This window comes from Thunnus albacares, chromosome 11 (genome assembly GCF_914725855.1).
Source record: "Thunnus albacares chromosome 11, fThuAlb1.1, whole genome shotgun sequence".
Lineage (NCBI taxonomy): Eukaryota > Metazoa > Chordata > Actinopteri > Scombriformes > Scombridae > Thunnus > Thunnus albacares.
In genome coordinates this window covers 15922878-15936008 of record NC_058116.1, presented here as the reverse complement: position 1 = coordinate 15936008, position 13131 = coordinate 15922878, and the positions used below count along the sequence as shown (strand labels likewise).

Here is a 13131-nt window from a genome sequence, read left to right as displayed (position 1 = left end):
TAGAGTTCATTTTATAAGGCAAATGATTTATAGACTGTAGCTCCTTTCAACAGTGAGGCATCTCAAGGTGCATCACTTTTTACAAATCATTACAAATGATCGTAAAGGCAGCAGCTCATCGTCTAGATATCAGTGGGCTGACATGGGAGGAGGTGAGGAATGATCTCAGTGTTCAAGCAAGCCAGGATCAATCAAGGGTTGGATAGTACTAATAATGGTCCTCCTGCTACGATGGAATGCTAGAAGTTTGTTGGCCAGCGAACAGGAATTTGAAAAATTATGTAGATGACTTATCCAGTAAACTAGATGTTATTTGTTTACAAGAAACATGGTTGAGACCAAATTTGGATTTCAGAGCAGTCGCATATGTTTCTGTTAGGTTTGATAGAGGGGACAGAATAGAGGGAGGATGTGCAACATTTATTAGAGAAGATATTTCATTTAGAGAGGTGAGTATAGGAAATCTAATAGTGCTTCCGAGATATATGAACTCTCCTGTTGTGGGTAATTTTGTTTGATCTACTTGTATTGTGGGAGATTTTGTGTGTTCAAGGTCATCTCCTCTGATTTCTTCAAGCTAATTTTCAGTCTTATTTGTTGTGCAAAGATGTTGAGATGGGATGTTTTTTCTTGCACATGGTGGTGGGTCTGGGAAATCAGTGGAAACAGCAACCTGAATGATGTATGATTTACTTTAAAAGAAATGAAGAGGGCAATAGTAAGATCTGGACTAACATCTCCAAGGAAGGATGAAATATCCTATTTAATATTAAAACATTTAGGTGTTTTAGCATCTATGAAACTGCGAGGGTTTTATAATAAAGTATTGGAAGTGGGACGATTACTGACTTGTTGGAAAGAGGCGGTGATTATTCCTCAGGAAACCAGGGAAGGACCCATCAAGTCCAATGAACTATAGGCCAATAGCACTGACGTCATACATAGGAAAGATAATGGAAATAATGATTACAGAAAGATTAGCATTTAATATGGAAAGCAGAGGAATCAGAGTGAATTTATCAGGGGTAGAGGAACCTTGGACCCTGTTATGTGTCTGGAAACAGATTAAGAAAGCACACCTTCATAAAGAATCTTTAATAGCACTTTTCTTTGATGTAGAAAAGGCACATGATGTGATTTGGATGGAAGGATTAATGATCAAATTAAATATAGGAATAGCAGATAGAACATGTAATTGGATTAAAGACTTTTTATTCAATTTACTTATTTGATAGATTTATTCAAGTCGGAACTGGCAGAGCCTTATCAGGAAGATATATGGTAGATAATGGTACTCCTCAGGGCAGTGTCATTAGCCCAGTACTCTTTTCTATTATGATAAATGATGTTTTTTCTCAAGTTCAGGGCAATATTGGATGGTCATTGTTTGCTGATGACTGAGAATGCGGAAAAGGGGAAAGAATATTAATCATATGCATATCATATTAAAGGAAAAAATACAAGAAGCAATTGACGTGGTTGAAAAATTGTCATATTTGTAGGGATTCAAGTTTTCTGTTGAAAAAAAAAAACATCAATGCTCACTAGAAAGAGAGGTGTTGATACACAGATTAAGATATATTGTCAAAGGATAGAACAAGGATAGAACAAGTGAAAGATTTTTGGGTATGTGGTTTGATGCAAAGTTAACATGGAATGAACATATTCATTAGATGAACTCCGGGTGTAAAAAGATATTAAATGTGATAAGATGTTTAACAGTGTCTGAATGGGGAGCGAGCAGATCTGCAATACAAATAAATAAATAAATGTAGCACTGATTAGATCAGGGTATATTACCTTATAGTTCAGCAGCAAAAACCTCATTAAAGAAGTTGGAGGTAGTGCAAGCTCAAGCTACTTTGTTGTGGTGCTTTCAAAATGACTCCTGCATCTTGTGCATCTTAGACACAAACAGTTAATGATGAACTACCGGGCAAATCTTCAAGGGCGTTCTGATGATCAACATCCAACATCAAAGGTAGTTCTCCCATGTTGGGAGGGTGAAAGGGCTAAGCGGGAGTATTTTGAATGGAGCAGTGAGGAAATAGCTAGAGACAAGACATTAAGTCAGAAAATATATATCCCTACAGCATCATTACCAGTAACACCACCTGGTTGTTCCCCTCACTGTCAATTGATTGCTATATTTTGGAAGAAATGCAGGTTCGTAAAGGTTTTGGAAAGCAGCCCAGAACGGACAAACCAAACACTGGCTATAAAAAGGGCCTTTCGCGTTTTTCACGTGTTTGGCGGCCACCGTAGGTTCCCCTACACCCTTGGATGGGCAGGAAGAGGGCGAGGGGAGCATACATCCATGGAGGGGAGGAGTATTCAGTTGGTTGTAATCTGCAAACTCACCGCTAGATGTCACTATATTCCACACACTGGTCCTTTAAGGGGATAGATAACTCAGGTTCACACTCTAACGTTGTGGGTGGCGGTAATGCACCTTAAGGCTGGTTGCCATCCGCTATAAAACGGGAAAGGAAGAAGAAGAAGCAGAACAAGTCTCCTGGTCGTGACTAAATCATGGATGTATAAAGAAATCCTAGTCCACGGTGAGCTCCGTAGAAAGTTACTTAAGAGTAACTGGAACAAGAGAGAGAATGTAGTTGTTTTTTCTCCCTACTTATCTACTGTTCCACACTCCAGTCCAGTAGATGGCAGTAATGCGCTTAAAAGCTATTTTGCCAACCGCCATTAAAACCCCAGAAGAAGAAGAAATCCTCGCACTCTTCTACGCATGCGTAGGACGCATGGTAGCACGCAGCTCTACAACGTGTTGAGAAGTGAGGACTTAAGTCTGAAGGGTTTGAACGGTTATAATTGCTGCTGGCGGTGATTCAGCGTATCGTAAGTATAAGTTTTAAAGGCGGTGTAAAACGTCCTTTTGTGGTTTCTCATATATTCCCCGGTAAATGTTTCTGTAGGTTTATAAAACAACATCCTCATTTAGTTTGTTTGAACGACACGCTGCTGCTGCCAGAATGGAGTTAAGTTACGCAGAGTGTAAATGAATAATCAAACATATAAAAAAAGTAATTTATAGCTAATTAAATATCACCCTGAATAAACCTTGTGCTGTTGGCGTGACTAGACAGAAAAAGCAGGGTGACTTGCTCTTTTAGTGGGCGAACACAGCGTGGCCGGTTGCTAGCAGTTTAGCTCTCATGCTAGCTGCAGCATGACATCAGGATGCGTGAGAACTGTCCACTGTTCATACACGGATGTGCTGTTTCTTATATTTTATGTGCTCTTATTGGTCTTAATAGAGGTTATTTACTGGCCAAAGCCGCTCAAAGTTGTTGTTGTTATTATTCTAAATGATTATTTAACTGCAAATAATTGTTAATTGATTCACTACAGAATGATACACACAGCTCTCCTCAAACAAGAGCTACGTCCCTGCTGTGGGAAAGGAAAGGTTTAAAAACTCTTTTCAGATTGCTGAAAGTGTTCGTTCGAATCTCAGCAAATCATAAAATAAAAAAAACCCTTCTGTTATCTGGCCTCGTAGATATTTTAAAATATCCACAGTTGAGTCTTCTCTTCAGTACTATGGAAGTTAATTGAGTTGCTGTGCTCCCAGTCTTGGAAAAATTACATCTGAACAAATCACAGCAAAGGCTTTTTCCATTAACAGTGTCTAGGTTACACAGAATAATCCAGAGACACAAGTACGGACAGTTTTTACCATTTTGAAAACCTTCAATAAATAGCTTTGGATGCCTGCCAGGATCGGGGCAGTGCTCAAACACACATCCTGAAGATGAACAATTGTTAGAATAAACTAGTATGAATAATTCTATTTTTATTATGTGTAGACATTTATAAGGCAGTCAACTAATGATTATTCTCAGTGATTAATCTATAAATTATTTATTCAATTAATTGTACAGGTTCGAAAATGGTGAAAAATTGCTCAAATTTTTCTAGTCGCAACATTTTAAAACCCTAGAACCAAAGTTTGGCATTTTTGCTTAATACATAATTTCAACTTTTACTGGATCTTTTCTGTACTTAGACTAATTGTTTAATTGACTAATAATTCCAGTGTTTACATATACATAAATGTGTCATATCAATCAAAGAGTAAGGTTTTATTTTTTTTATTGAGAACATTTTTTTAATTGTATGTTTACTGTGTCATTCACAGAACAGTCATGGCAGAAAATAAAGAAGAGATGTCTCCAATTGAGATGAAAGTGGCACGACAATTAGAGGTAATTCATATTTTTGAATTTTTATTTATGTTTTGCACCTGACAGTTATTTTCAGCACCAACAGTGTTTCTGCTTCTTGCCTCTAGTACTACTTTGGGGACCACAATCTTCCAAGAGACAAGTTTCTCAAAGAACAACTGCAACTTGATGATGGTTGGGTGCCTTTGGAGACGATGCTTAAATTCAACAGGTATGTTACACTCCACTCTATCGCATGCTCTGTTTAACTGCTGTTAACCAAGAACCACTCATGTTTTATCCATATTTGCTTTCAGTTATGAATTTATTGGTACCTGTCCCCTACATTTACCTTGTACAATTTAGAGATTTTTAAAACAACAGTGATCTGGGAGGAAATTAGGAGGTGCTATAACAAATTCCGGCAGTATTTCTCTTAACACATTTCCTAAAAATATATTTTTATTCAAATTTTACAGAGGTTGCAGGCTATTCCCAAGAACAATAGCACCCCCCAACCTTCTGACAACAGAAGAGAGGATGACAATAGTAATAACAAAAATTAAAATAAATACAAAATAATAAATAAATCATAAAAATCACGTGTTGGAGATCTTTTAACACATTTTTTGAATTTTCATTTTGATAGAGAATATAACATTTTTTTGAAAAGCTTGGAGTTCATTTTTTCACTGACGTTAGGCATCCCATGCAACACAAAACCAAGTAATGTCAGGGTCAGTCCATCAACCCTCATTAAACCCTCCCATTGCTTTCTCTGCTGTACTGGACTGTCTGCTCAGTTGACTCATCAGCAGAAATCCAGTTATTCCAACGGCGTACAAAAGAAATATAGCTGCAGCGAATAAGATTATCTGACAATGTCTGTTTCATTGCCTGTGTCGTCCTGTATTTTACCATCCTCTACTGGTTGTAGCTGTCTTATGCATGTTGAGACATACATGTGAAGGAGTCCGATGTGACTTTTAAGTCCAGCAAATAACAGGGGTTAGCTCCATTTGTGCCTGTAGGTAATGTTAGTGTTTACTTGCAATCACACTGCTGTCACTGTATTGTTAAGGTGGTTTTCTGCTGTTCTCACCACACCTTCAGTGTTTTAGATCAGGCCATTAAATAGTGGTCAACAAAATTTGTCCTGGATTGCACCCTTTTTTTTTTAGGTTTTTTTTTTTTTTTTTTTTGATGAACAGTTGATGGGGACATGCCTGCTTCAATATCACTGACTAGTGTGTCACCAGCACTGAATAACTGAATCAGATTCTGAATCTTAGTAATAATCAATATTAGTATGGCAAAAATCAACTAAAAGCAATGTCCACCAAAGCCTGTGAGCAGTGATGTGGGAAATGGTTTCATTCGGGTGCAGAGAGGAGAAGAAAAGGAGGAATTGTTTGACTGAGCAAGAAACAATGATTCCTAATTAGTTTTGGACCCATTGTAGGATTCATGACAAGATCAGTGCATGTCCTCACCCTGTCCCTCAGGATTTGACACCAGTCAGATCTCATTACCAAGTAAAATTTAGCTGGATTGAAGAGCTACTGCAGGGCATTTAGACCCTTCTATTGACAACTCAGCAAAATCCAAGTGGACAAAGTCTGCATATTCGAATTTTGTCGTAGACAGAAGTCGGTGTGAGTCAGCACTCTGTTTTCTCATCAATCCTAATTGCTTGAAAGAGCCGTGCAGCAGTAACTCAGTTGCTTGTGTGATTTAGATTTTATTTATATTTTATTTTACGATTCATTTTGCAGGTATCAAGCAAATTCTAGCTATGAGTGATTGTGGCAATTCAGACATTAAAAGGAAGAGATTAGATCATATGCAAATGTCCCCAGTTATGTACGGTGTCACTGCAGTGAGATGAAGAATAAAAATTCATGTTTGGTATACACTCGTGCACCAGGACTGTTTGATTTTTTTCCTCCTTCCTCTTCAGAGCATCTGTTGACACATTTTTGTTCTGTTCCCAGACTGAAGTCTTTAACTACAGACACCACCATCATCATCGCAGCCCTCCAGAAATCAAAGAGCGGCCTCTTGGAAATCAGCGAAGACAAGACTAAAATCAGGAGGTCTCTAAACAAACCTTTACCTGAACTGAATGATGAATACAAAGATGCCCTAAAACACAAATCTGTGTACATTGTAAGTTTTTTTAAGTGGTATACACACCAATTTATAATTTTGATTTTAAATGAAAGATTTGTCTTTATGGTTACACAATGTCACTTATGTTTCCATTATATCAAACTATAGAAAAAGGTTTATTTTATTCCCCCTGCAGTTGTTTTCCAAGCATAGATCTACATGTCATGACACTTTGTATGTGCTTTAAATTTACAAACATTTACATAAAATTTCCATTCTTAGACTACAAGCCCTTCCTAGCTCATCTTATACATACTGTAATTTCACTCGGGTATTCTGCTGTTATTTTTAAACACAGGGATAATAATTTGTCCTCTTTTCTCATCTAGAAAGGTTTTCCTCTCGAAACTTCCCTTGATGAGATTCAGGAGTGGTTGAACGGGAAAGGCACAATAGAAAACATTCAGATGAGGAGAAACCTGCAAAGGCAGTTCAAGGTAAATTTAGTGTATTTGGTTACAATTCCAGTCATAGGATTTTACTCCTAATTTGGGGGGATTCACTATTATTTCTTAAATTTCTTTCTTTACAGGGGTCAGTGTTTATCTGTTTTGACACAGAAGAATCATCCAAGCAGTTCTTAGAACGTTCAGACATAAAGTCATTCAAGGACAACGAAATGCTCGTGTTATCAAGGTACGTTGAACTGTTTCTTTTATTTACAGTGGATAAATGGTGTGTTTTTTAATTTAGAAATAAAGTCAGCACAAGATTTGAAGGGAACAAATGTGATTGTGAAATACTTAAATCTAAAATTATAGTGCAGAATTATGCAATGTAACAGAATTGGGGTTGGAGAAATTAAATGTAGCACGTGCAGAGTCTCTCTCTTCTAGACTCAGCCTTTAAGCCGATTAAGCTATTTCCACTAGATTTGTTGACTTTTTTTTAACCTCTCAGGAAGCTTCCTATCAATCTATGAAACTAGTGTGGACACAGTGTTTTTTGTCATTTATTGGGGGATAATCTGTTTTCCAACAGTATGACCATACAAATCAACACACAGAGAAGGGGATGATGTTAGGAGTGGTTTGATAATTCTTTATGGGTGATCTAGTTTTGGAAACTTGTTACTGTTGGAGTACATTTTAACTAATATGGATTCAAGCTGACCACAGCCGCTGTTCTCTGTTAACTACTTTTGCAATGGCCTTCAGTCGCAAGACTTTTCATATTATTCAAAGTCTTTGAGTCACACATATTTGAGATGTAATCAAAGAAATTTCAAAACTGGACAACCACAATGTATGCTAGAAGTTGTTGCAACATGTGGCCTGATAAGGTTCCTATCTTTTCTTGCACAGGCTTTGTTCAGGGTTTTATTTTTGCAGTACTTTCTGACATTAAGCAAATAGATGAACTGTGTTAAAATGTGCCTTAATATTCCAAGTTCAGGTTTACCTACAGAGTGAAACTTTTCATCCAGATAATCAACATGTGTAATTTGTCCCCAGCTGGCCAAACTTGTAAATATCACTGTATCTATTAATCATGTTGTTACTGTTCTACTTTCAGAGAAGACTACCATGCAAAGAAAGCAGAAGAGAGAAAACAGTTCAAAGCAGAGACAAAAGCAAAAGCTAGACAGTGAGTACAAAAACAATAATATTGTGTCCCTAAAAATGTACCATACATTTTGTTTCAAATTACTGACCCTATGCATCCCAAAAAATGTCATCCAGGGACAAAGAACAGCAGCAGAAACATGCAGAAGACAAAGAAATGGTAAGATCCCCCAAAACTGTTACAAGCTCAAGTTCTCTCACCAGGATGAACTCTTACATACAGAATACGGTCACGCTAATGATGATTCATTTGTGTTGCAGGGTCTGCTTCTGGATGAAAAGACGGGTTGCTTATTGAAGTTTTCAGGAGAGCTTGAAGATGTTTCACGAGAGGACTTTCACGTATTGTTCTCTGGGCATGGAAAGATCAAGTGGGTCGATTTTACAAGAGGAGCCAAAGAGGTAATTAAACTCTCTCCCGCTCAAGGTCTCCTACTCACAGATGAAGAAACTTCATCTGGTTAAACATATGTGTTTTTATTCCCAACAAGGGCACCCTCCTTTTTGACGGAAATGCAAAAGAGGCATTCGATAAGGCCAAAGAGGCAAGCGGAGGGGAACTGAAAATCAAGGACAACAGTGTTACATGGCAGGTGCTTGAGGGAGATGAGGAGAAAGAGGTACTGAAGAAGATCATCGAAGCTCAACAAGAATCTTACAACCGATCCAAAGGCAGAGGTAAACATTGTTTTCAAACTATCTGCTGATCTAAAATGATTTGTAAATCATTAATAGCCCATTTTATATCATCAATGTTTTATTTTTATCTTGTCTGACTTAAAAGGAAGAGGAAGATCAGGTGGCAGAGGAAGAGGAGGCAGAAGGGGAAGAGGTGGCAGAGATCAAGGCAGAACTCAATACCAAGGCAAAAAGACGAAATTTGATAGTGATGATGATGACGATGGTAAGTTCAACATCTTTTCAGAGAGCTTCAATATTTGGTTGGATAGCAAAATATAAACAGTTAATCATGTCGCATCTACTTTATGGTTTTTTTCCCCTCCAGCACCTGCAGCCCCAAAGAGAGAGCTAGAGGACGCCGACGGTCCCGCAGCAAAGGTTGCCAAAACTGAAAATGGATCTTAGTAATAAGGTCACACCCAGAATTTTTTCCTTTGTGAAAACATTTATTATAAACAGTGAAAATGCAGAGGCAACTTAAATCCATTCCAGTGAAAGCTTCAGGGTTTGGAGAACCGTAGGAAGTCCACCTGGATGTCAACCTAGAGAACAATTTGCAAAGCTTGGCATCAGTTTTCAGCCTTTTAAGTCCTTGTATGTCGTGCCTCTCACATGTGTACCTATGTTTTTCTTCTTACATTTGTTTTGATTTTATCATATATAACATTGAATCAAATCTGTTCTTTGACAGTAATTTAATTTGGTCAGAACATTTTTAGTTGGTTTTGTAAGACCTGTGTGAAATCTGGAGTCTGTGTGCCATTGTTATTTTTTTCATGTAGATTTCCTACATTGAGTGAAAACATTCGCTTTGCTATTTTTTTTTAAGTTCGCATATGTGAATAGCAAATAAAACGTTTCTAAAAATTATTCGGCAACAGTTTGAATGTGTTGTGAATTACAGCATGAGATATCTGCCTCAGACTGATGGGATATGATATGTGAGCTTACCGATTTCTTCTTATGGAACTTGTAAGATGCGGGCAAGTCATATCTTAGTTCTGTAAAGAAAGTGATCACTTTGAATATTTTATTTGTAGAGAATATGAATATATTACTGTATTTTCTTACCTGCTATTACTTCCATCTTTACTCCCCAGTCATTAGCCTTCTTTTGTATGTGCTGTAATTACAGAAGGAATTAAACGTCAAAGAATTAAAGCATTACTCAATCACTGTTCAAGCAAAACTGGTCAGATTTCTGTTCTTCTACTACTGGAGATGAAGACTTGAATCAAAGGACCACTGTGTAAGATTTAGTAGCATCTAGCGGAACAGACTTGGCAGAAATGGAACATAATCTTCATAAGTATGTTTTAATTAATGTGTAATCCCATGAAATAAGAATTGTGTTTTTGTTACATGAGAATGAGCCCTTTATATCTACATGGGTCCCCTTCCACAGAGCCCGCCATGTTTCTACAGTAGCTCAGAGCAGACAAACCAAACACTGGCTCTAGAGAGGGCCTTTTGCAAGTTTTGCAGCCACATGTAGGTTGCCCTACACACTTGGTAGGGGAGGGATATTCAGTTGGTTGTAATCTGCAACCTCACCACTAGATGCCACTAAATCCTACATATACTGGTCCTTAAAAGGTACTCTGGAGTTTTTGACCTATTAGCACATTGGAGGGTTTTTTAAGTCTGTCATTGTTTGGTTTCAAGAACACACATGCATGCTGGTGACCTGACAATGGATTCACACTTCCATTGATCTACAGGTGGCTGTAATGCACCAACAAAGGCAGAGAAGAAGACAAAGCTAGTAAACATAGATGGTAATGCTGGATTTTAAATAGTTGTGCTTTGCAAATGTTTTATGAGGAATCCATCCACACTTTTGTTAGACCTCAAGGATACACTTAAAATACTGTAAATATAACTTTTTTTTTTTTTTTTTTACTAGAACACTCCACAGGTCACCTTTAGTCATAAAAATGAGCACTTGAGATGTGACTTGGACTTGACTGTTGTGAGACTTGAAAGCCAAAAAGACTCCAAGTCTGAAGTTTTTACCCTTTCATTGAAAAACATGGTCTCATCTATGTCAAATTACTATTTTTACTAAAAGCTAACAGCATTGAACAGAGAATGTCATTGTAATGGTCTGTATTCACAGACTTACAATTGACTACCAGTTTCTTCATGAAAGCTTGTGATCTGACTTTGACTTACCCCAAAACCTGTCTAATACCAAAGTGCTGTAAATGCTATCAGTATGTATACTGAACTTACCTCTCGTGTTGATGTTTTATGAAGTGAATATACTGCTGTCTTTGCCATTGTTAAGGCGGCTCTCAGGAACTTCATGTCCATGCCTTGTAAAAAAAAAGAAAAGAAATTAAACTACATGTTATACAACAGGGCTACGCTTTAGAGTTAAAGGGGTTTTCCACTGAGTTTACACATGAAGATCAGTTTACTCATCTCAAGGAACTATACAGCCTGTGAAAACAGATGTATAACGTCTTCTTTCTAATGCTGCCTTAAACACTGTTGATGTCAACATCCAACTCATAATTATGACTGAGAAACTCAAATTTTTCTGAAAGATCTGACTATCCAACTTGGCCTTTAGCACCTGAAAAAGCAAACAAATATGAATGCCTCACATCAGCCAAAGTCCATCGTTTAAGGCAAATAAACCCAAACTTAATGGATGTAGAGTGACATGCACAGTATTTTCAACTCTTAAACAACCAACTCTGCAATCTGGGCTTAGGAGGGCTGTGAGATGCAAATGAAAGCTCTGGAAAAAGCTGATAAATCGAGCTTGAGATTGTTTTTTTGGTCAAACTTTTCTAAACATATGAATCCTCTCCATCTCTTCTATCCATCCCATGAATGTGGCATTAAGCTTGAAAAAATAACCCCTGATGACGCCATCAGAGTGATTTGTGCTTAGGTTTTTTACATCGTAGCTTTCCTCATATTAAGGGGGTGTGGAGTTTTAAAGATTTACCATTTACCAGTCAGATAGTCTACTGAATGATGCTATTGAGTAGCATTATGGGAAATGTAGGCTCCACTGTTTTTGCTCTTGACACAATAGCGACACTGCTGCATTGATTTTGACCTTTCTTTTTTAAAATCAGTCTTTAGGAAGTCCCTCAGCTTTATAGAAACATAATACTAAACCACCCGAGCCCTTTAAACTGTGTGCTCACCTTGGTTGTGTTTCGTCCCAAATGGTGGATTCATGATGACTGTGTCAAACCTCTTGGCGTAAGCCTCTGCCTCCAGAGCACATAGGTCACACTGGACCAGATCGACGTTAGAAATCTCAAATTCCTCTGCATTTCTTCTGAATATGTCCAGTGCATCGTCGTCAATGTCAAAGCCAATGCACAGACTGAAGAAAAGAGAGCAGAGAGTAATGAATGAAGCTTAGCATGTGTTAAAGGGCGGGTTCACAATTTAGTCTATGCTAAAACAATAGTCAGGTGCCCAAATGAAGACTGAAACAGGTTTTTCTTGTCGTTATCATTCCTCCTGTTTGTACTGACCATTAGAGGATCTCTTCATAATGATGGGGGGGGCGGGGTGGACAAAATCCATAGTCCTCCTTCTGTGGAAAAATGTATTTAAAAGTTTATCTGAAGCTTCAGTTGTCCAAATTATTCAAATCAAGTAGATATCTTTCAGTCTTTTTAGTGCCAAAGTTCCTCTTTTTGTTACTATACTTTTACAGCAGCTAAACAGAGAAACACAAAGAGGGAATTTAATGCTACAAAGACTGTAAATGTGGTAGATATCCACTTGATCTGACTAACTCAGACTGCTGAAGCCTCATATAAGCTTCAGATAAACTTTTAAATGCATTTTTTCACACAATGACTGTGTGGACACACTGTGGATTTTGGCCCCCATCACTTACATTGAAAGCACATTTGAAGGGGATCTTTTCATAGTCAGTATGAACAGAAGGAATGATTACAACGAGGAAAACCTCTTTCATTGTTCATATGGACATCTGACTGTTATTTTAAGACAGACCTGAGAAAATTGTGATCCTATCCTTCAACATAACATCTTAAGAAGGACGGTTTGATGGTCTCACCCTGCATCAAGCATCGCCGCCCCGATGCTGAGGACCCCGCAGCCGCATCCCAGATCCGCCACTAGTTTCCCCTCAATGTCATCAAACGTGTTGTGTATTGTGTACAACATGCATGCTGTGGAAACATCAACAAGTTAAAAAGAGAAATGTGCGCTGTTAACAAACAAAAGCTCACATGTTGTCGCCTCACCAGCGATATGAGGACTGGTTGGATATTGCTCAAGAAGGATTTTTGGCTCCTCAAAAGCGTCGACCTGCTGCAGGCAGCTCTCTAACTCTTTTAGTTTCATGTCCCAAACACGTGTGTCACCGGAACTGCGGTACAATGTGTTTTATTTATTTATTTACGGGTTATATTCAATTTAAATCATTGTGAATCTGTAGTTTTCAGCATGGTTAAAGATGACTTCCGCAAGCGTGTGTACGTCAACCAAAACAATCCGACATTGACTCGGTACGTCATGATAGT

At 37.9% G+C, this 13131-nt stretch overlaps 2 protein-coding genes across 4 annotated transcripts; one reads left to right on the top strand and one right to left on the bottom strand.

Annotated features, from left to right (window-relative positions):
- The first annotated feature begins 2542 nt into the window (after window positions 1–2542).
- Window positions 2543–9472, top strand: ssb (small RNA binding exonuclease protection factor La). Of its 2 annotated transcripts, none has more exons than XM_044365724.1 (12): window positions 2543–2561; window positions 4160–4226; window positions 4313–4416; window positions 6179–6353; window positions 6686–6793; window positions 6889–6992; window positions 7872–7943; window positions 8039–8081; window positions 8183–8323; window positions 8413–8599; window positions 8706–8825; window positions 8928–9472. In XM_044365724.1, exons 2-12 carry the CDS (start codon window positions 4167–4169, stop codon window positions 9005–9007), a joined length of 1194 nt encoding a protein of 397 aa, XP_044221659.1. In that variant the 5' UTR covers window positions 2543–2561; window positions 4160–4166; the 3' UTR covers window positions 9008–9472. The 2 variants fall into 2 exon arrangements, with proteins under 2 accessions (XP_044221659.1, XP_044221657.1); XM_044365722.1 differs by lacking the exon at window positions 2543–2561 and adding an exon at window positions 2719–2856.
- mettl5 (methyltransferase 5, N6-adenosine) lies at window positions 8921–13106 on the bottom strand. Of its 2 annotated transcripts, XM_044365726.1 has the most exons (7): window positions 12853–13106; window positions 12663–12777; window positions 11770–11954; window positions 10838–10920; window positions 9674–9725; window positions 9554–9603; window positions 8921–9144 (listed from the first exon to the last, which is right to left on the bottom strand). In XM_044365726.1, the coding sequence occupies exons 1-7, from the start codon at window positions 12950–12952 to the stop codon at window positions 9103–9105; spliced, it is 627 nt and encodes a 208-aa protein (XP_044221661.1). In that variant the 5' UTR covers window positions 12953–13106; the 3' UTR covers window positions 8921–9102. The 2 variants fall into 2 exon arrangements, with proteins under 2 accessions (XP_044221661.1, XP_044221660.1); XM_044365725.1 differs by having other exon boundaries at window positions 9044–9603.
- Window positions 13107–13131: the final 25 nt, after the last annotated feature.

Bases quoted from the DNA above. Each gene is read 5' to 3' on its own strand.
- ssb (XM_044365724.1), top strand. From the start codon at position 4,167: ATGGCAGAAAATAAAGAAGAGATGTCTCCAATTGAGATGAAAGTGGCA. The intron at 8,600-8,705 runs GTAAACATTGTT...CTGACTTAAAAG, and splicing joins CAACCGATCCAAAGGCAGAG to GAAGAGGAAGATCAGGTGGC. The intron at 8,826-8,927 runs GTAAGTTCAACA...TTTCCCCTCCAG, and splicing joins TAGTGATGATGATGACGATG to CACCTGCAGCCCCAAAGAGA.
- mettl5 (XM_044365725.1), bottom strand. From the start codon at position 12,952: ATGAAACTAAAAGAGTTAGAGAGCTGCCTGCAGCAGGTCGACGCTTTT. The intron at 10,921-11,769 runs GTGAGCACACAG...TTTTTTTACAAG, and splicing joins TGGGACGAAACACAACCAAG to GCATGGACATGAAGTTCCTG. The intron at 9,604-9,673 runs GTAAGAAAATAC...CTTTCTTTACAG, and splicing joins AAAGATGGAAGTAATAGCAG to AACTAAGATATGACTTGCCC.